At 36.2% G+C, this 23,001-nt stretch overlaps 1 protein-coding gene across 8 annotated transcripts in view; it reads left to right on the top strand.

The window, feature by feature from the left end:
• The window catches only part of LNO1 (Nuclear pore complex protein), a 54,489-nt gene that overhangs the window by 22,721 nt on the left and 8,767 nt on the right, over nt 1-23,001 (top strand). For 6 of the 8 annotated variants that reach the window (XM_082882507.1, XM_082882510.1, XM_082882509.1 and 3 more), the window contains exons 7-14: nt 932-1,071; nt 10,014-10,176; nt 10,321-11,314; nt 13,240-13,389; nt 16,183-16,240; nt 20,147-20,280; nt 20,365-20,489; nt 20,739-21,090. In XM_082882507.1, coding sequence (XP_082738633.1) covers nt 932-1,071; nt 10,014-10,176; nt 10,321-11,314; nt 13,240-13,389; nt 16,183-16,240; nt 20,147-20,280; nt 20,365-20,489; nt 20,739-21,090 — 2,116 coding nt within the window. The remainder of the gene's footprint in view (nt 1-931; nt 1,072-10,013; nt 10,177-10,320; nt 11,315-13,239; nt 13,390-16,182; nt 16,241-20,146; nt 20,281-20,364; nt 20,490-20,738; nt 21,091-23,001) is intronic. The other 2 variants (XM_082882512.1, XM_082882511.1) reach the window with 1 other exon arrangement.

Raw genomic sequence — 23,001 nt, 5'->3', positions numbered from 1 at the left:
TTTGCATCAATATCCTTTATCGGTTTTGTTTTGGGTGGTTCAGAGTGCTAAAGTGGTGCTTATTCAGTTGTAGGAAGTGTTTTAATTGGTTAAATAGCACTTTATTTAGTTCAGAAGGCCTGGATGCTGTGGACTATGGTCATGTGCATGGAACAAGTATTGATACTATAAGGACTATGACTCTTGAAAACACTGGACGAACTTTGGTGGGGGCACAACTTAAAAAAGTAAGAAAAGAAAGAAAATTTTTATTAACTTAAAAATTGTTTGAAAATAGTGTGTAGCAACCTATGAAGATTCCTAATTTTATATGTAGTTTTGATTGTAGAAGGGATAAAAAAATGTACTGACCATCTTTTTTTTTTTTCTTTGTTCTGTGGCTTTGTCTTTGTGGCGTAACTGGTTTTATGTGGTGGGTGTGGAGTGAGTGGTTACTCACTCTTGTGTATGGGAGCTTTTGATTGACTATAGGGGAGATTTGGCATCAAAGAGAAAAGCTCGAGTTGCTTGGAACTGTGTTACCTTTGCTATATTTTTGGGAGATTTTGTTGAAAATGAATGCAAGGATTTTTTAAGACAAATTCATGGATATTGAGGGGGCATGGAATAAGATTTGTCATTTATCTTCCTTTTGGGAATCAGTTTATTCTCCTTTTAAGGAATTCCTTTCTTTTTGATTAATAGGGATTGGATAGAAGGCTATGTAGGATTTGTGACTTTTTGCTCTTCTTGTATGGTTGGTGGACTTCTTGTTCTCCACCTCCACCCTCAGTTCTCTTTTTAATTATTAGCAAAATTATTTTATTGCCGATCAAGCAAAATAAGTATTTGCATTACTTCTTACCACGTCTGGTTCATGTGACATACTATTTACGTTGTTCAATCTCGCACAGATGGATTATAACTAATTCACTAATTTTTTGCATGACAGTGGGCTTGCAATTACTGCTAATCGAAAGAGTACGGATCAGCACATTGTATTGTTTGGTTGGTCACTAGATGATGATAAGAAGGAAGCCGCAGTTATTGATATTCTGAGAGACACCCTGTGTCCAAAGATTGCCCTTCAAGGTGCTCAAACTAGTATACTAGGCCAACTTCTAATGGATCAAATAGTCGTTTTCTTCTTCTTACTTTTCTAAATTTTATTGATCATATAGTATTCTTTATTATGTTTATTTTCTATGATGCTTTAACAAAATATAGTTTATCAATGTCAGATTGTGTAGAGCATCCACTCTAAAAGTCATTTAAAATTTCATCACTTGCTAAGATGTCCTGATCATTTTGTTGTTCACAAGACGGTGCTGTCATTTATTATCATTCAATTTTACTTGTTATAATCAATGCCAATATTTTCCAACTGCTAACTTGAGTGGTAACTCCTGCCACTTGTGTACAAGGAGGTGTATGCTTGAAATCTTGTTTGCTTACTTATCAAAGAGGGGGAAAAAATAAAAAAATAAAAAATAAGAAAAGAATACGAGATGATGTCTTTGGGTTGCTCAACATAGATAGGGCTTTTCCTGTCCCGTTTTAATACTGAAGTGCTGTATGATACTCGTCTCTTTTTAACAATTCTCTTTAGCTTTAGCACTAGATTGACCAGTTGATTTGTGTGGCAGCTGTGATTGCTTTTCTGAGACTTGGATCAAGCTTGACTAGTCAGAAAATGACTTTAAGTTACGAACCCTGTAATTAGTACATTCAATATTAATCTGGTTAGTGAGGCTAGGATTTTGGATTGGATAATTCTTAAAAATATAGTTGTAGCTCTACTGTGATGCAACTCAGGATTGGGTGAAGTTTGGGGTTTCGGTTTAATAATAAAATGGAATGGGTATATCCATTGGGGATATTTGATTATGTAGACAATTCTAATGATAACAGTGTAATTAGACATTGATGACATCATCCATGCAAGGAAAATTTATGTTACCAGAAAACGCTAATACTCTAGCGAATTACGTATTGGTACGCACGTTCCGAAATATGGTACACTTCTGTTCCAAAACAATAAATTTGGGGATCTGAAGTGATCCCAAAAGTTTTTCCAATATATTTTCTTAAATGTTATCTTAGGAGAAAAAAAATCAAATATATGAACCAAAATCTAAGGTGAGTTAAGTTTTGACAAGACAAAAAATTGATCATAATTTTCATAGAAATGATTTGCTACATTAAAAAAATAAAATAAAATAAAATTTATTGGATACCTAATAGTTAAAAGAAAATTACTTTACAAGTATCTCAAATTTTTAAGTGAAATATTGCTGGAAATTTGTGTTAATGTACATAATAAGATAGTGGCATGTATATAATATGATAGTGGTGTTGGTGGTAAATAGTGGCATGTATATAATATGATAGTGGTGTTGGTGGTAGATAGTGGCATGTATAGAATATGATAGTGGTGTTGGTGGCAATGTATATAATATGATAGTGGTAGATAGTGGTAATATATAATATGTAAGTGGCATATAATGGGTTATAATGATGTTTGTAATATCTCATATATAAGGAGTGTCATTTGGTCTTGTAAGATAAGAAGTTTTGAATATAACAGAAATATATTCCTTCTTCCTCATATTTTCGGAGTTCTTCTTCCTCATATTTTCTAAGTTGGTATCAGAGCAACAAAAAACACAGCAGCCCTAAAACCGTCATAGCCATGTCGGAAGTCACGTCCGAAACCACTTCAACCCCTGCCGCTGCCATTCCGGTGAAAACGTCCAACTCTCACTCTGTCCAAATCACCACCATCCGCCTAAATGGTGATAATTTTCTCCGCTGGTCACAATCTGTCCGGATGTATATCCGTGGGCAAGGAAAGATCGGTTACATCACTGGTGACAAGAAGGCTCCTGTTGTTAATGATCCGCTGTTCGACAGTTGGGACGCTGAAAACTCCATGGTTATGACATGGTTGGTCAATTCCATGGAGGAGGATATAAGCTCTAATTACATGTGCTATACTGCTGCACAAGAATTGTGGGATAATGTTAGTCAGATGTATTCTGACCTAGGAAATCAATCTCAAGTTTTCGAATTAACTTTGAAGTTGGGAGAGATTCGTCAAGGAGATGATTCCGTCACCAAATATTTCAATTCGTTGAAAAGGTTGTGGCAGGATCTTGACATCTTCAACACATACGAATGGAAATCGGTTGACGACTGCAACCACCACAAGAAAACTGTGGAAGACAACCGTATTTACAAGTTTCTTGCCGGCCTCAACATTGAGTTCGATGAAGTGCGAGGAAGAATTATTGGCAGACCTCCTCTCCCATCCATTGGCGAAGTATTTGCCGAAGTCAGAAGGGAAGAGAGCCGAAGGAGCGTCATGCTTAAGAAAAAAGGTACTGGTGAATCAATTGAAATTTCTGTTTTAATTAGCGATGCTGCGGCCAACAAGGCTGCAAATTACCAGCGCAGGTTTGATGATAAGCCACGGGTCTAGTGTGATTTTTGCAACAAGCCTCGCCATACACGCGAAACGTGTTGGAAGATCCATGGTAAACCTGTCAACTGGAAAAGCAGCAAACAAGGAGAGAAGAATCGTGGCTTTCCTACCCGCTAATGAAGCCGATTCAGGTCCCTTCAACAAAGAGCAGATTGATAAACTCTTAAAGCTGATAAAATCCAACTCCACATCCGGTACTCCTGGTGTTTTGTTGGCACAAACAGGTAGAAATCCTAAAGCCTTCTCTTGCCTAAACTTCTCTCCGTGGATCATAGATTCCGGTGCCTCCGATCACATGACTAGTTTTTCCCATTTATTTAGTACCTATTTCCCTTGTTCTGGTCATGACAAAATCAGAATAGCCGATGGTAGTTTTTCACCTATTGCAGGAAAAGGATTTATTAAACTAACTGAGAAAATTAATCTCAATGCTGTTCTTCACGTCCCCAACTTAGCCTGTAACCTTTTGTCTGTCAGTAAACTATCTAAGGATTCTAATTGTCGTGTTACATTTTTTGAATCCCATTGTGAATTTCAGGACCAGAACTCGGGGATGATGATTGGGCGTGCTAGGATGCTTGAAGGTCTTTACTACTTTGATGAAGTACCTGTTAGTAATAAAAAAGCTCAGAGCTTTAATAGTACTAGTTCAATCTCTGTTCGAGAAAAAATAATGCTATGGCACTATAGGCTAGGACATCCTAGTTTTCTTTATCTGAAACATTTATTTCCAGAATTATTTGAAGGGATTGATTGTTCTTCTTTTCATTGTGAAAGTTGCATTTTTGCAAAATTTCATCGCTCTACTTATTTGCCAAAACCTTACCAGGCTTCCAAACCTTTTTATTTGATTCATAGTGATGTTTGGGGCCCTTCTAAAATCACTACTCTTTCTGGTAAAAAATGGTTTGTTCCATTTATTGATAACCATACCCGCTTATGTTGGATTTATTTGATGAATAAAAAATCTGACGTGAAAAATTTATTCACAAATTTTTACAATATGATTTCAAACCAATTTCAAACCAAAATTGGTATTTTACATTCTGATAATGGAACAAAATATTTCAATGAGCAGTTGGGCGAGTTTTTGGAAAAAAAGGGGATTTTTCATCAATCTACATGTCGGGATACCCCCTCAACAAAATGGCATTGCAGAACGAAAAAATAAACATCTACTTGAAGTAGCACGTGCTATAATGTTTTACATGCATGTTCCTAAATATTTATGGGGTGAAGCAATTTTAACAGCCTCTTATTTGATAAACAGGATGCCTACAAAGGTGTTAACATATAAAACACCTTTTGATTGTCTCAAAACTTTTTTTCCTGACACGAGGTTGTTTTCTGATTTACCCGCCAAGGTTTTTGGATGTACTGCCTATGTTCATGTTCCCAGTCAATTTCGTTCAAAACTTGACCCCCGTGCTATAAAATGTGTTTTTTTGGGTTATTCCTCAAACAAAAAGGGGTATAAGTGTTTCGATCCTCAAACCAAGAAATTTCATGTGAGTATGGATGTGTCATTTGTGGAAACAAAATCCTATTTCCCCAACACTTCTCTTCAGGGGGAGACAAGTGGAGTAGAAGATCGTTTTTGGGATATTTCTATCCCGCTCCCCAATGTCATTTATCCTACACAAAAACCACATCTGTCTGATAATGATCACTTAGGAGAACCAAGTTCTATGGTGCCTAGTCAAGAAGATTCTTGTTTAGGGGGAGAAGTACTACAAAATGATCTAAATCCTGAGCTTCAGGTTTATACTAGGAAGCGATTTCATCTGAGGAATAATGACCCGAATGTCCATCCTAATGACCCAAATGTCCACCCGAGTTCTGGCATCGAAATTTTAGGTAATCCTATTCCTTCTATTTCCGACCTTGATGTTCCTATAGCAATTAGGAAAGGTGTCCGAAATTGCATTAAACATCCTATTGCAAATTACCTCTCCTATCAAAGATTGTCTAAAAACCATAGAGCTTTCACATCTAGGATTTCACACTTGTTTGTTCCAAGGAATATACAGGAAGCATTGGATGATCCGAATTGGAAATTAGCTGTCATGGAGGAGATGAATGCTTTAAGGAGAAGTGGTACTTGGGAGATAGTTGATCTACCCAAAGACAAGAAAACAGTTGGGTGTAAATGGGTGTTTACGATAAAATGTAACGCAGATGGAAGCGTTGAGAGATACAAGGCGAGACTGGTGGCTAAAGGCTTCACTCAAACTTATGGGATCGACTATCAGGAGACGTTTGCTCCTGTTGCTAAAATAAATTCCATCAGAGTACTGTTATCTCTTGCAGTAAATTCAGATTGGCCTCTACATCAACTTGACATTAAAAATGCATTTCTCAATGGTGATCTTGAAGAGGAGGTGTTCATGAGCCTACCGCCGGGATTTGAGCATAGACTTGGAAGCGACAGAGTATGCAGATTGAACAAGTCATTATACGGACTCAAACAATCACCAAGAGCGTGGTTTGAACGCTTTGGGAAGGCAGTTATCAGTTGTGGCTTCTCGCAGAGTCAAGCAGATCACACAATATTTTATAAACATTCAAAAGACAGTAAAATTGCAATTTTGATTGTTTATGTTGATGACATCATTTTAACTGGTAATGATGAAGCAGAGTTAGCAGCCCTCAAAGAGAAATTCGCAAAAGAATTTCACATTAAGGATCTGGGAGCCCTCAAGTATTTCCTCGGAATGGAATTTGCAAGATCCAAGGAAGGTATATTCGTTAATCAGAGAAAATATGTTCTTGATCTCCTTGGAGAAACAGGTATGCTTGGTTGTAAGATGGTGGAGACTCCGATCGAGCCTAACTTGAAGTTACAAGCTGCTAAGGCTGAAGAAGTCAAAGAGAGGGAACAATATCAGCGACTTGTAGGGAAATTGATTTACTTGTCTCATACGCGGCCTGATATTGCCTTTGCAGTCAGCATGGTAAGTCAGTTCATGCACTCACCAGGGGCAGAGCACTTTGAGGCCGTTTATAAGATCTTAAGATATTTGAAAGGAACTCCAGGGAGAGGCTTACTGTTCAAGAAACATGGACATCTTCAAGTTGAAGTATACACAGATGCAGACTGGGCAGGAAGTGTTACAGACAGGAGATCAACATCCGGATACTGCTCCTTTGTAGGTGGGAACCTAGTTACATGGCGGAGTAAAAAACAGAATGTGGTAGCTAGAAGTAGTGCAGAAGCAGAGTTCAGAGCTGTTGCCCATGGAATCTGTGAAGTAATGTGGATTAAAAGAATTCTTGAAGAATTAAAGCTTTCTCACCCGACACCTATGAAGGTCTATTGTGACAACAAAGCAGCTATATCTATAGCTCATAATCCAGTTCTACATGATCGCACAAAACATATAGAAGTGGATAAACATTTCATCAAGGAGAAAATCAATGCTGGCATAATCTGTATGACCTATCTTCCAACAGGTGAACAATTAGCTGATGTGCTAACGAAGGGACTACACAAGAAGCAATTTGATAAGCTGACTAGCAAGCTGGCTATGGAAGATATCTTCAAACCAGCTTGAGGGGGAGTGCTGGAAATTTGTGTTAATGTACATAATAAGATAGTGGCATGTATATAATATGATAGTGGTGTTGGTGGTAAATAGTGGCATGTATATAATATGATAGTGGTGTTGGTGACAATGTATAGGCGTACCATGTTTATGTTCCCGTTCCCATTCCCATTCTCGTTCTATGTACTGGAACAATCCATGTTCTAGGTAACATAGAGGAAAACTGAGTCCGAAAAGAGAAAGAAGTGATATGATTGCAAATTATAAAAAATGACAAATTGGTTGCAAGTGAATGTTGTCTTTGACAATGTGGAATCCATTGATAATCGCAATTATGTTGCGCTGCTTACATGGTGTCCACTAGTTTATTGGTTTGGTATGTCTTTGGCTTTCTGGGAGTTTTGATTGTTTGCACTATTAGGGAGTTGTTTGGGAAGTGCTAAATTAGTATGCTCTTTGATTTTTTATGAAAAAATGTGAAATATGAATTGAGTTTGAAGTGATGTGATAGAGAAATGATGTGACTCAAATAAAAAGTGATGTGACCCAAATAAGATGATTGTTACTCAAATAAGATGATGTGCTAAAATAGTATGTGCTATTTTAGCATATGCCAAACAACTACTAGGATTGTGCATGAACAGGAAAGCTTTTCATAAACTCCATTAGTAATTCTTTTCCATTGATTTTCTTGTCTTCAAAACTTGGAGACACATACATTTGTGTATAATTCAAATGAAACTGGATAGATATGGATAGTCTGACCCCATGTTACTAGAAAATGCTAAACCCTAGTGAATTACGTATTAGTACGCACGTTTCGAAATATGGTATAGTTCCGTTCCAAAACAGTAAATTTAGTGATCTAAAGCAATCCGACAAGCTTTTTCCAGTATATTTATTTAAATGTTACCTTAGGAGGGAAAAAAATTAATATAATGAAGTAAAATCTAAGGTGAGTTCAGTTTTGACAAGACAAAAACATAAAACACGGAGAAAAAAATTAAAAATTAAAAATTAAAAAAAATTCGTTTACTGGGTACCTAATAGTTAAAAGAAAATGACATTAGAAGTACCTTAAATTCTTAAATGTAATATATACAAGCCTACCTTTATCGTATCACATTTTAGAACATGTACTACGTTCCAGTTCTCGTTCCACGTACTGGAACGATCAACGTTATCATATATGGAATAGCCCATCCTCAACTGTGTGAGGCCTTTTGTCGGAGACTATAAAAACAAAGCCATGAGGGTCTATGTACCTAAAGTGGACAATATCACATAGTTGGTCGGGATGTGTCATTACACATTGTTACAAATGTCCACTACTTAGTTTTTAACTCAATAATGTTGATTATTTGAATAGAAAGCTCCTATTTCTAATCTGTATCCTGATCGTTAATTACACATGTTATTTAAACAAAACCCCCGATTAATGAAAGAACAAAAAATTAACAAAAGACAATTTAAGGAAAAGAATTGTTTGATTGAAATTGTAGGGACTTAGAACCCTTAGATACAAGATATAACTGTTGGGTTTGGAACCTTTTACTTATCGCATGCCATCGTATCAGATGTTTGCCGTGTAGGCTCGTGAGTTCTCTCGGTTTCTCTTCTTCTTCCTTGTGAAGACTTCTTTGACTTCTGATTTCTCTCTCTCTCTCTCTCTCTCTCTCTCTCTCTCTAATCTCAGATTTTTGATCTTTTTCTTTGATCCCCCCTTCTTGATGTGATGATCCTCATATTTATAGAGGGCTATCTACGTGATGAGCATCTAATCTTCAATTTGAATTTCAAATTGAATGATAATGCCATTTGAATTTAAGCGTAATCATATATGATTAATCGTATATCTGATTAATTGTATTAATCCTTTGGATTTCATCTTTTGTGGCGTCTTTGCTATAGGCTCCATAGGTGTCGTCCTTTGGTTGAGCATACTGTGCTTCAGGTCTTGTAGGCTCCACGTGTCATTTGAGTATCTTGAATAACATCGTTGAGATACGACGTTGTTTTATTTGTGCATTTCTTTTTAGAAAGTGATTACCTACAACATTCCTATCATAGGCTCTACACGTGTCATTGACTAATTGAGCGTATTTGAAATTTTAACATAAATTTGGTTGAAATTTATGTGCCAACACACATGCTTCAACGTCTTTGAACATTTTAAATATTTTCTTGGGCTAGTTATGGTTGGTGAGAGTAGTCAATGAGCCCTAGTTCAAACACATTTATTAATGGTCATATGTCTACTAGATGTTATAGAGTTTTAGAAAGTTTAATGTGTAATTCAGTTGGATTTTATTTAGGACTTTTCTTAGGATGTTTCCATTTTCTATATTTCTTGGACATTGAGCAAATTCTTTAACTTGGTGGTTTAGCCTGTCTAGGTTCAATGGATCTCTTCTCTTGTACTAATAAAAATTCTAGATGAATGAATGAAGGGGAGGTTCTTGACTTTTGGTTATTTGTTGTGTCGGCGTGTCTATATTGTGTCATTTCTACCTCTCATGTCTCTGTCCGCACTTCTTAGGTTGGAGGAAGGAATACCCAACATGGGTTTCATAGGGTCAACCCACTACACAGTTTTGCAGTACTAACATTCTCAGTTTTGTAGGAGTTGGAATGCTTTTATAGGTCTCTTTTGGCTTAGTGTTTTGTTTGTCGTTGTTTGTATTTTTTTGTCTTATGTGGAACCTTTCTCAGAATATTTCGTCTTTTACCCCCAACCCCATCCAAAAAGAAAAAAGAATTAAGTTAATGAATAGGTTATCACGTTTTTTGTTGTAAAGAAACATTTTACTCAGCCCTGATCTGTCTTGTAGGGTAGAAGTGTTTAGCTTGTAAGAATTATTGAAACATGATGTGGTGGCCCATTTCATTAATAATTGCCATTAAGTGATTTTGTTTGGAAAGTTCGTAGCTAAAATTTTTCTTGAGCATTTCTAAGATTCTTTCAGTTCAAGTTTTTTTTTTTTATAACTCCCGCCTTTTTTCAGAAAATGGGGATGATAATATAGTCCTGGGGCTCTGCTTGGACAAGATTTCTTACAATGAGAAAGTTGAAGTCAAGCTTGGAGCTGAATATAAGGAACTTTCACCTTTTTGTGTTCTTTTGTGTCTCTCTTTTGACGGAAGGCTTTCAATGTTCCAAGTTGCTAGGTATTTCATCAAATTGTTTATGTTCTTTCTCTTCCATTAATGCGTTTCTTTCTTCATTACCTGATCTGGCCTTTCATGTAATGCTAAGTATCTTCTCCATTGGTAAAAGTTATGTATTAGACAATAAATCAATTTCTTTTGTAGTGCCTCAGGAGCTTCAGTTCCATCTGATGTTGTGTCTCTGCCTTCTAATGAGGATGATGATACTCCTACACTGGCATCCACGGAAGATGGTTTGTCCAAAGCTTCTTCTGGTCTCACAGTAAAAAGTTTACAGCAAGTTGGTCTGGATTTCCAATCTCAGGAAATAAACAAGAAGGAACTTCCTGCGAAAAATGAGCCAGTGCTTCCTGCAGTGAAAAACTTTCCAATGACCACCCCCTTTGCAGATGAAACATCCCCTCAGGAAACTATTACAGGAAAAATTGTTAGTTCGCAGACACTTAAAACCAATGAGCAGCAGAAGATTCCTGTCACTAAGCTGAACAAAGATACAGATGGCCAACAATCACTGATTTCCGGGCAGCAAGGCACAGGTTTAGGACAGTCATCTCTGAACACTTCTTACTTAGAGCAGCATGGACCTGCAGTTAGAGATTTCAGCAAGACAGAAACTCAAAAACTTCATGAAGGTGGATACAGTCCTGATTCTTTTTCAGGCAAATGTTTAACAAATGTGTCCAGCCAGGCAATTCCTGTAACTTTATCAGAAAGTGTTGCTTTAGGTAAATTACCAGGAAAGCTTGGATCTGCTAGCTCAAAGGGTGCTTCATCAGAATCCTCATCAAATGAAAAACTCATTTTTCCAATGACTTCTGGAGGTTCCTCACTTTTATCTTCTAGTAAATCTGGTATGAGTTTGAGTGGTGCACATTTGCCTGAAGGATCATTCGGAAACTTTTCCGGTGCAAAAGAAGTTTTTGGCTTATCAATTCCATTCTATTCTTCTGGAAAATCAGGGGCAGGGATTACTGAACCATTGCCTTCTATCCGTAGCTCATCATTGCCATCTCAACAAAGTCTTATGTCGGGGAAGTCTTCCAAAGATAAGTTACATCCTAACAAAGAGAATTACAGAACTGCGTCCACAACAAGGCTGATGAATTCTGAGCCTCAACTATCAAAACAATTTGGGAATGTAATAAATATTGTCTTCTCTTTTGCATTTTGTTTCAGCACATACTTTTCCTAGTGTTACCATGTGTTTTTCCTGTTCGTTGCTCTATTCCATTTTTAATTTAGAGTAGTTTCTGGAACTTTGTTCTTTTATGGCTTGGTGTCTCTGCTCTGTTGGACCTGGAGAAGTTAATAACTTTCTAGGTTTGACTCTTTTAATGCTGGGGACCCTAACAGAGCAGATGAGTTCTGTTCCATAAGAAAATGAAGGTTGAGTCTGAAGGCAGTGATAAAAGCCCATGCTGCAAGCATGGGAACATGGCTTTGAGACCATGGGTCCACTTAACACAGCTAACATCAAAGGTTTGGTCCCTCCCCAATCCACCTATCCCAGCACTCTTTGCTTGTAGGGAGGTGACTGGAAATAGCCTTGAGCATTAAAACCTGAATGTTTCTGGTTTAGATGCTTTAGTTTGAAGTTGTCATATTTCAAGGTGAGTACCAGAAATTGTGGGGCTGAATAACTGAGCTTATGTATTTGGAAGTGGTATTATACGTATGGGGTCTTGAGATACTAAAATTTTCAACTCCAAGTTCGTTCTTCAACTTATGGTAATATATTGCGATTTGATATTTGTTTTGTTGTCCTCTAATTTTTTATCACCCTACTTGAGTATTGTCAATTGATATAACTTAATTAGTAGTCCTGTTAGGAGCATTTTGGAATGATATATATTTTTAAATTTTAAATTTTTTTTGAGTCTCATATTTTATGGAGTATTTCGGAATGATATTGTTATTTATTTATTTTTATGTTATTAGGAGTCATGTTTTAGGGGTAAATTTTATTGCTTTATTTGTTTATACTACGGGGTAGATTCAGTTTTCGCATACTTTTTATTGGAATTGAATCCTATAAACAGGCAGTGTTGGTGTAAAATGAGTTCTGCCCTAGAAGATGAAAAAAATTGAGAAAAAATAGATTGAAGAACTATCTCTCTCTCCTTTTCTCATATTTTTCTTTTCTTTGTTTTACTTCTTTTCTCTTTCTCATCTCTTATTCCTGTCTCTTCTGTCTCCATCTTTCTCTGTATTGCTTTTCTTCTCTCGTCTTTAATCTCCCTCTTCTTCTCTTATGAATGAGAGACTTGGATAATGCCGCTCGACCTCCCGCATTTCTCCTATATTCTTTATTTCTGATGACAAAACATATTTATTTGCCATTACATGCTCAAAGTATATTTCATGAAAGCCAGGTTACATTAATTTTTTTATGTCTTACGTCATTGTCCATATTGGCGTCTTCGTAATGCATGCATGCTATAAAGCACCGGTACTTCAAAACAAGTGCCGTATCCGTGTTGGACACATGGACACTTCGGGAACATGCGGACACTTGGGGACACGTATGGGACACGCCACATGATGTGCCCTCTTATTTAATTAATTTATTTTCAAGGGACACACGGGGGACATTTCGGGAACACACTAGGGATATGCCAAGTTGTCTTTTCCCTCATTTTATTTAGTGCTTTTGATGAATATTGAATGTTTATTATTTTTTTTCTTAGATTTAAATACTTTATAGATCATCCATAAAAAAAAATATAAACTGTAAGTGTTAATTTAAAAGTGTTTTTAAAAATAATAAAAAAAAAGAATTAGAATTAGTTTTTGTTAATATTGATTGTTTGTGGATGTAATATTAATCTAGATAGTAAATAAAAATATGTGAAAATATATTTTATTGCCGTGTTCCCGTTGTGTCCATATCCCCATTTTTTTTGAAATCGCTGTGTCCCATGTCTGCATCCGTGTCCATATCCGCATCCGTATCTATGTCCGTGCTTCTTAGTATGCATGCATCAATGTGTGCGCTCTGTTGTGTGTATTTATTTGAGGATATTTCCCATTTTCTGTTTTGTCTTATTATCTAATATTTTCCAGGTTGAAGAAATGATAAAGGAACTTGAAACCCTTTTGGAATGTATAAAAGGAGCAGGTGGTTTCAGGGATGCCTGTATTGTCCAGAATAGCTCAGTTCTAGCGCTAGAGGAAGGCACAAGGACCCTGTTTGACAGATGCAGACTGTGGAAGGTTAGTTCCTTGGATCATGTTTTTTGTATCTTTTTAGATATTTCTATAGACTATGTCACTGTAGCTCTTGATAGTTAGACATACCTCATTTTAGGTAAATTACTTTATACCCCCTTGAATTGTCACTCAATATCACTTTACCCCCCTCAACTAAAAAATGCTTGATTTGTCCACCATAACTATCAATTTATGTCAATGTGAACCTTCCATTAATGACCCGTTACATAAATGGATTAAATTTGACATGTGACTTGTGCAGAACATCTCAAATATTGTGGAATGCTTAAAATGACCTTTTTCTTTCTTCTTGTCTTCTGTCCATGATAGTAGCCATAGTGTAGGCAGCCATGGCTCCTGACATGGATAGGAGAAAGGTGGGTTTCTTCAATCCACGACAACAACCATCGTGTATGCATTCCACAATATTTGAGATGTCCTGTGCAAGTCACATGCCAATTTTATATCAATTTAGGTAACGGATTCTTACCGGAAGGTTCATATTGATATAAATTGATAGTTCAAGGAGGCAAAGTGTAATTTTTTTTTAGTTGAGGGGGGTAAAATGATGCTGAGTGATAGTTCAAGGGGATAAAGTGTAATTTGCCCTACTATTTTTTTTTGTTGTTCAATCAACTGCTGATCTTTCCTTGGAATACTGCCTTTGTAGCTAAATAATGGACCTGATGTACCACCTCTCTAGACATATAATTAAAGTATTGGGAGAGGAAACAAATTGACTGACTATGTACTACATAGGCAATATCAGGTTATCTAACAGTAAGATGAGACTGTTGAAAAGAACATGATACAAAGTAGGATCTGACAAATGAACACCATCTATAGGGGAATAATGTACATTGAGCTTGAGAGGAGCGTCATCTGTTTGAGAATCTGTCAACATGGCTTGTTGAAGGGCATTAGAGGCATATTTGTACTGAGAGAGAAGACACCCTTTAGAAGAAAAAGACACTTTAATCCTCAAGAAATAACGAAAGGAACCAAGATCCTTCATCTTAAAATGATGTTGCAATTGATTTTTGAGAACAGAAATGCCATCAACATCATCACCATTAATAATCATGTCATCAACATAGCAAGAGGATAACCCGGCCCGCACACTGGTGCGAAACCCGAAATCACAAACCCCAGTGGAGAACTTCTCAAACCAAGCTTGAGGAGTTTGTTTCAGACTAGACAAAGTTTTGTGAAGTTTGCAACTTAACCAGAATTATGAGGAAGCTTAGGAGGAGGAGGAGGAGGAGGAACCATAAAGATCTCCTCATCCAGATCATCATTCAAAAAGGCATTGTTAACATCCACATGTGAGAGATGCTATTGATGAACAATTGCTACTACAATCAAAGTACGAACAATAGTCATCTTGGCAACAAGAGCAAAATCTCATAATCAATGTTATACTCTTGAGAAAAAGCAACTAAACGAGCTTTATATTGTTCAACATAACCATCGACTTTGGTTTTAATCTTATAAACCCATCAACAACCAACAACATGCTAAGCAGAAGGTAAATGAACAAGATCCCAAGTGTCAGTCTTATGCAAACAAAAAGTTTCCCATTCATAGCCTATTGCCAAAGAGGATCAAAGTGCAACCTCCTTTTAGGAGGTGGGTTCAGAAAGAGAATGAATGGAAGACAACAATGAACTAAATTCAGAAGAATAATAAGAGTTAGAGAAACCAAAATGATCAGGATACTTATAGAAGCACAGAGGATAGCAAGAAGTAGAGGAATTTCATCTGCAATAGGCAACAAAGGCACAACAATAGTAGGTAAGGGAGTTGTACCTGCAGATAAGTCACTCATTTTCTGATGAGTATAAATATGAATAATGGGAAGAGCATCAGTGGGAAGCTTAGAAACAGAAGAAGAGAGGGACGGAATATCTAATGAAGACAAATTATGAACATATGAATCATAAGGAATATCATCACGAAAGGTGTCAAGATAAACAAGGTCAGCCTTAGAAAAAGAAACAGAAGCAGACGGAATAAAAAAGAAAGGAATATGCTCTAGATATACAACATGACGAGAGACAGAGGTGTTTAGAGACCCGATCATAACACCTATTAACCAAGAAACACATACATAGCAGAACAAGCAGATAACTTGAGATGGAACCATTTAGGAAAGAGATTTCATTAGAGAGATATTTTCCAATTAGGATACAAGAATTCTCAAGCGCACAAATACAATGTCAACATATCATTAAAAATGATTATTAGGAGACTAAACCACCCATTTATAGGCTTAAGACCAACTAAGCCTCCTAAACATAACAAGTACTACACTTATTACATCACTTGGTGCGTTCTGCGCAAGGGTGAAGAACAAAGGTATAGCCAAACACACTTAAGTGAAAAATAATCAAGAGATTTGCCCCTTGGGAGAAATACCTGAAGTCACTTTAGAATGAATGCGGTTAATGAGATAAAAAACTGTAAGAATAGCCTCACTCCAAAAGGAACTGGGAACAGATGAATGGAGCAACAGAGAACGAGCAATCTTCATAATGTAACGGCGTTTGTGCTTAGCTGCACCATTTTGTTGAGGAATAATTGCACAGGAAGATTGTTGAATAGTACCATCGGGATTCAAATCGTGAATTGTAAGATTTTGATAATAGTGTTACTCTTCCTCTTCTTTTTTTTTTTTTTGGTATATTGTTCAAAGTTTTTCAATGTCAACCAATTTCTAGCAAGCATATGCTTTATGCTGTTAAATATATCGCAGTATTACAAATGTTTGATTCTTGATTACCTCTGACTTTGTAGAGCATAATGGATGAGCAGCAGGGGGAAATCCAACTTCTTCTTGACAACACTGTGCAAGGTATTCCAATGGTGCATATAATTAAATAATATGAATGCAGTGTTGATTTGCTTTTCATTGCTTTGAGAATATTAAGACATATTTAGAGGTTGGAATAACTTGAATTATATGTAGAAGGAATCTTTATATAGTCCGGTAAAATCTTTAATAATCTCAATTCCTAAACATTTCTTACAACCATAGTTAAGATTCCAATGATAGACACATGAATGGGATAGGAATTATAATTGCTAAGGGTCTTGTAGAAAATGTAGTTGCGGTCATTAGGAAATGTGATAGGATTATGTTAGTTAAATTAGTTATTGGAGAGAATATAATGAACGTTATGAGTGCATACGCCTCCCAAGTAGGATTAGATGATCAGACTAAGAGAGATTTTTTTGGACCAAATAGATGAGGTATTACAGGAGATACTCATAGGAGAGAACCTTGTTATAGGTGGAGATTTCAATGGCCGTGTAGGAATAGATAAACTAGGTTATGAGAAGGTGCATGGTGGGTATGGTTTTGGTGATAGAAATGAGGCTGAAGAGAGTATTTTAGATTTTGTGTTCGCTTCTGACCTGATGGTGGCTAATACTATGCGTAAGAAGAGAGAGGAGCATTTGTTAATCTTTAAGAGTGGGTCAATTAGAAGCCAAATAGATTACTTTCTAGCAAGAAAAGTGGACTGTCTAAAATGCAGTGACTGTAAGGTGATTCTTGGAGAGAACATGATGCCTCAACATGGGATTTTAGTACTAGATTTATGCTTTCAAAGGCAACATCAAGCTAGGAAGGATAGTGGGTGCCGTAGGACGAGGTGGTGGGACCTAAAAGGGGATAAATTAGAAATATTTAAGAACGGATGAAGAAGGTACTTGGGACTTAAAAGATGATGCTAACACCATATGAAACTTGATGGCTAATTGTATGAGGACAATCTCAAGGGAAGTCCTTGGGGAGTCAAAATGAAAGGGATCCAATTCTAATGAAACTTGGTGGTGGAGGGATGAGATTCAAGTGGTAGTAAAGACGACAAGAGTGTTTTAAAAAGTGGCGGAAGGATAGAACTGAGGAAAAGCTTAAGAGTTATAGATTGGTTAATAAGGAGGTCAAAAAAGTAGTGAAATATGCTAAGTTGAAAGCCTATGATGACCTATACACTAGATTAAATAGTAAGGAGGGAGAGGAGAATATACAAACTTGCCAAGATAAGAGAGGAAAACAGGAGATTTTAATCAGGTTGAGTACATCAAGAGTGAGGACTCTAAGGTGTTGGTGAAGGATAAAGAGTTTAAGGAGATGTGGAAGAACCATTTTGAGAAGTTAAATGAGGGACATGGAGGAAGGTCAAAAGGGGAGGAAGTAGCCAATAACAAGGAAAACCAAGACTACAAGTTCTATTGTAGGATTAGGAACTTTGAAGTGGAGATTGCACTTAAGAAGATGAAATCGAATAAGGTTTTAGGATCCGATGATATCCCTATTGAAGTTTGAAAATGTTTATATAAGAAAGGGGTTGCTCGGTTGATTAGGTTGTTTAGTAAGATTTTATTGACTAGGAAAATGACAGAGGAGTGGAGGAGTATTTTAGTGACAATCTATAAGAATAAAGGAGATGTCTAGAATTGAAACAACTATAAAGGAATCAAGCTGATGTGTCATATCATGAAAGTGTGGGAGAGAGTGAAGGAACGTCGATTGCGAGATATAGCAGAGGTGTCAGAGAATCAATTTGGATTTATGTCTTGTAACTCAACAATGGAAGCGATATATCTTTGAGGAGAGTAATAGAAAAGTATAGGGAGAAGAAAATAGACATTCATATGATTTTTATCGATCATGAGAAAGCGTATCATAGAGTGCCTCGAGATATAATCTGGTGGGTGTTAGAGAAGAAAGGGGTGACGAAAGACTACATTGATGGACATGAATGAAAGTATGGTGACCACTATTAGATTGCCGGAAGCAGTAGTAAAGAGATGTGATACAGTGACAGTAGAGAGAAGTATTAGGGGAAGGGGCAGACCTAAATTGACGTGGGGTAGTGTAGTAAATAGAGATATGAACTCCCTTAATTTGACTAACCAAATGGCCTTTGATAGAGTAGAGTGGAGAAGAAGGATTCATGTGGCCGACCACGTTTGATGGGACTTAAGGCAAGGCTTGGTTTGGTTAGAATTGTTGTTACCAAACTCGAAGAAGAAAAAATTGAAAACTATTTTTGTAAATTGAAGAAAGTTTTTACCCTGTCTTTTACTATAGTTTTTATTGTTTTTAATTTTATAAAAGGAAACTTGAAAATTAAAAATCTAATTATGCCAAATACATATACTCTTTGTAATTGGAGTCTCATTGCTTTGGTTATAATGTGCCGGAAGTGAGAGGTGGTATATTAATTGCCTAAGCTACCATGTGTCCTCGCCACAATTGTTGGTGTTACTTGGTTGTTTTATTTCTCTACTCAATATCTTTTTACTTGTGTATACTTGCTGATAACTACCTTCAATTGGGAAATAGGTGTGGGAGTTAGCGTAGGAGCTAGAATAATGAAACATGGTTAACATTCATATGTGAGAGAGAATTTGAGATTGAAGTCCATTTGGAAAAGACTAAAATCTCCAATGTGAGAAAAGATAAGGATGGTAAAACAAAATGAAAGTTGGATCCCACGAGTCAATCCCACAAGTCAATTGAAAGTTGGATCTGCATTGGATCTCATTTGAATGGCACCTCTATATCCTGAGGAGTTTGGTCTCAAACCCTGGTTCAAACAAGAGGAGTACACCATGCTAATGTGCCTGGGATGATCCGCATCTTAGGGTCAGACGTTGATGAGCACCTTGAACTATCTATGTGGTTGAGAGCACTCACAGTTCAGGCACAATGGCGCAATTATTAGGGCTGCGCTGTACCAGTAAGCTAAATTGTCCATTTTACACTTCACCCCCAAATACGTGGAGGTTATGTTTACATTCTAAACCATGGAGGTGTTGTGCGTTTTTTGCTAAATTACAAGGGGTAAAATATAATTAACCCAAATTAATAATATTGACTTTTTGGCATGCCCATGTCTTAAGAAGTGGCAATTAGACAAACCCCGAAGTCACACACATGCACCCATCACTGATAACTAAGCTTATGTGTCACAGCTAAGAGTTTTTGTCAGATGCTATGAAGCACTGACACTTCAAAACAAGTGCCGTATCAGTGTCAGACACACGGACACTTTGAGGACATGTATGGGACACCACATGGTGTGCCCCTTTATTTAATTAATTTATTTTTAGGGGACATGCGGGGGACACTTCGGAGACATATTAAGGACTTGTCAAATTGTCTTTTCTCCCATTTTATTTAGTGCTTTTGATGAATGTTGAATGTTTATTATTTTTATCTTAGATTTAAATACTTAATAGATCACTCATAAAAAAAGATATAATCTGTAAGTGTTAATTTAAAAGTATTTTTTTTTTATAAAAATATATTTATAGAGTTAGAGTTAGTTTTTGTTAATATTAATTATCTGTAGATATAATATTAATCTAGATAGCAAATAAAAATATATGAAAACATATTTTATTGTCGTGTCCATGCCATGTCTGTGTCCCTATTTTTTTGAAATCGCAGTGTTCCGTGTCTGCATCCGTGTCCGTGCTTCTTAGGTTAGATGACTATAAAATGAATAGATGTGATAAGCTTTAGTGAAGTTTATTTGCTTCTATCCTCTAATGCTCACATGCTTTTATGTGTAGTTGCAGTTCGGTATCACTGGGCATGACATTGTTAGTTGCCAAAATTCATCAGTCACCACACAATCACTTTTCACGTAGTGTCACGTGTTGTGAGTTTGGTTTTTGCAATTGTATAAGTTGGTTAATATCCTTCTTTTGTGCACCATATAATCATTTGATACTTCTCCAGTTTTGGCGAGGAAAATCTATATGGAAGGCATTGTTAAACAAGCTACTGATGGGCAATATTGGGATCTTTGGAATCACCAGAAGTTGAGTTCTGAACTAGAGCTGAAGCGGCGATGCATATTAAAAGTTAATCAGGTTGATCATCAGTTACATTTTACTAGCAATGTATTTGCTTGAATTTGGCTTCAATGCATCACTCTATCCCTCTCCCTCTTCCAGGAACTGACCAATCAACTGATTGAATTGGAAAGGCATTTGAATACTCTCGAGCTTAATAAATTTGGAGAAAATGATGGAGTTTTAATGAGTCAAAGAACTTTTCCTAGTAGATATGCATCTTCAAGGTATGGGAAAACATTATTAGTGGCTATTATTTCTAAAATGCATCACTAGCTCATTTTAGTTTGACATGCTAACTGACAACTGGTGTCATTTTCTTTCCAACTGAAATAGTTATTAGTTTTGTTATAACATGTTTCCGCAGTAGCATGTATGTGGGAGCCAATTATGTACTGGATGCACAATTAGGTCAGATTTGTGAGCTGAGGCTGGTCAAATTATGATTTCATCTAATCAAAGGTATTCACTTGCAGAAATGTCCAGTCCTTGCATAGTTTACATAACGCAATGAGTTCACAATTAGCAGCTGCAGAGCAACTTTCTGAATGTCTCTCAAAACAGATGGCTGTGTTGAGTATAGAGGCACCTTCTGTCAAAAAATCGAATGTGAGAAGAGAGTTGTTCGACGCAATTGGGATCCCTTATAACAGTGCCTCTTTCAGCTCTCCAGATGAAAATAAAACTAGTGACACCCCATCAGGAAATAAGCTCTTAATATCTTCGGGCTCGAATGCTGTTGAAAGTCAGTCCAGGAGAAACCAGTCAAGTGCTATGAGGAGTTTTGAATCAGAGCATGCAAGGAGGAGGCGCGATTCACTGGACCGGGTAACATTTCTTGATCTTGATGTTTTATTACTTTTTACGTTCACCTTCCTTTGTGCTTGTTGAGAAATGGAAGGTTGGGTGTGTTGCCTAGTAATTTGTGGGTGCCTTTGCTTACTCTGATTGTGCCTGGTTTACTGGTGACAAACCTCTAGTGTGTGTATTTGTGGGTTGGCTAGGACTAGTGGTGGATCGAAGATTTAATACAGAGGCAACTATTTATCACAATCTCAAAAATTGTTTTGTAATTAAAAACAATAAGATGATAAAACCTTTATTGAGTTAATAATAAACATAAACTTAAATATTTATTAATGAAGTTTCTATTGTATAAATAAATGAAGTGTTTATGTATTTTGAGTCATGCAAAAAAGAGAGATACTAGAAAAAGTGATATTCAACAATTCAATTAGCATTATATCACACTTCATTCAACTATAATATTATCGCACTTTTTAAATTTTAATAATATTTAACATTTTCTTCAACCAACATATTCCATCATCCCCACATACAACCAAGCCTTAAATTTTTGTCAAAAGAAACTCTGTTCCTAACTATCCTAATTAGGAAGAAAAACATGTCTTCCTAAACTTGCAAGATTATTAAAATCTTCTAATGTAAGCTCCCACCAATAACTTCCACACTCATCTAAAACTATTAAATCAAGAAAACAATACATACTAGTAAATTAAAACATTGCAATCAGATGACTCATCTAAAATTTCTTTTAAAATTAAAATTTTGAATTCATTACATTCAAACACACTGTTTCGAACTCAAAACCCAAGTTATGAGTCCAATGTTGGGTCATTTAAACTACCATGAACACAATGAAATGAATAAAACAATAGAATATTCTTCAAGTTCAAAACAAATGACAAAGATCGCAAGCACACACGGACACGGAGAGAGAGAGAGAGAGAGAGAGAGAGAGAGGCTAAAAAAGTTTTTTTGAGTCAGACGGGTTACTGTGACTATAGGTACAGAAAGAAATAGTGTATTGCATTAAACTGTCTAAACCTTCTTACAAACTGTCTTAACCTTATTACAACGTTTATTGCATCTGAATACATAAGCGAGAACCCCTAAAGGATACTCTATTAAATTACCAAAATCAACCAAGGAAACTACCAAAATAAAACAAGCACTCTGCTTCCCCTCTGTTTCCTCCCAACTTTGGAATTGAAGAGAAGTGCTCAAATTTTGTATCATCTCGTCTGTCGCAAAACCTACATGCACTTCCCCTTCTCTCCATAAAACAATTCGAACAAGGTGAATATTTACACTTACCCTTCCCTTAAAACAATTCAAACAGCGTCAAAAGAGTATGGAATATTATGACCACTGCTCTGATCCCTCTTTAATGTAAAGCTTTTGGATCAGATAATATGAAAGGTTTTACTTCCTTAATATTACTTACGGTTATGACAAAATATTTCTTGGAAATGCTTTGGTGGTGGTGACCACAAAGGTAATACTTAGAAAATATGAGGAAGAAGAATTCCGAAAATATGAGGAAGAAGGAATATATTTCTGTTTATATTCAAAACTTCTTATCTTACAAGACCAAATGACACTCCTTATATAGGAGATATTACAAACATCATTATAACCCATTATATGCCACTTACATATTATGGCCAAGTTTGGGATGTTCCAAAAAAGTCAAAAAGCCAAAAAGTTACTCAAAAAGTTAAAAAGTTAACACTATTCACCAAAAGTCAACAATTACGGCTGCACAACTCCCAATTCAAATTTTTCCCTACAAATCAATTTTTACAATTTTTTATTACACATTTTTCAATAAAAAGTCAAAAAGTTAACCCAAACATCCATATTTTCAACCTCAATTTTTTAGTCCAAAAAGACAAAAAGTGCACTTATTTAGTCTTCCCAAACTTGGCCTATATA

This window comes from Camellia sinensis, chromosome 8 (genome assembly GCF_055761805.1).
Source record: "Camellia sinensis isolate YWXY chromosome 8, ASM5576180v1, whole genome shotgun sequence".
Classification (NCBI taxonomy): domain Eukaryota; kingdom Viridiplantae; phylum Streptophyta; class Magnoliopsida; order Ericales; family Theaceae; genus Camellia; species Camellia sinensis.
This window is presented reverse-complemented; position numbering and strand designations above follow the sequence as displayed.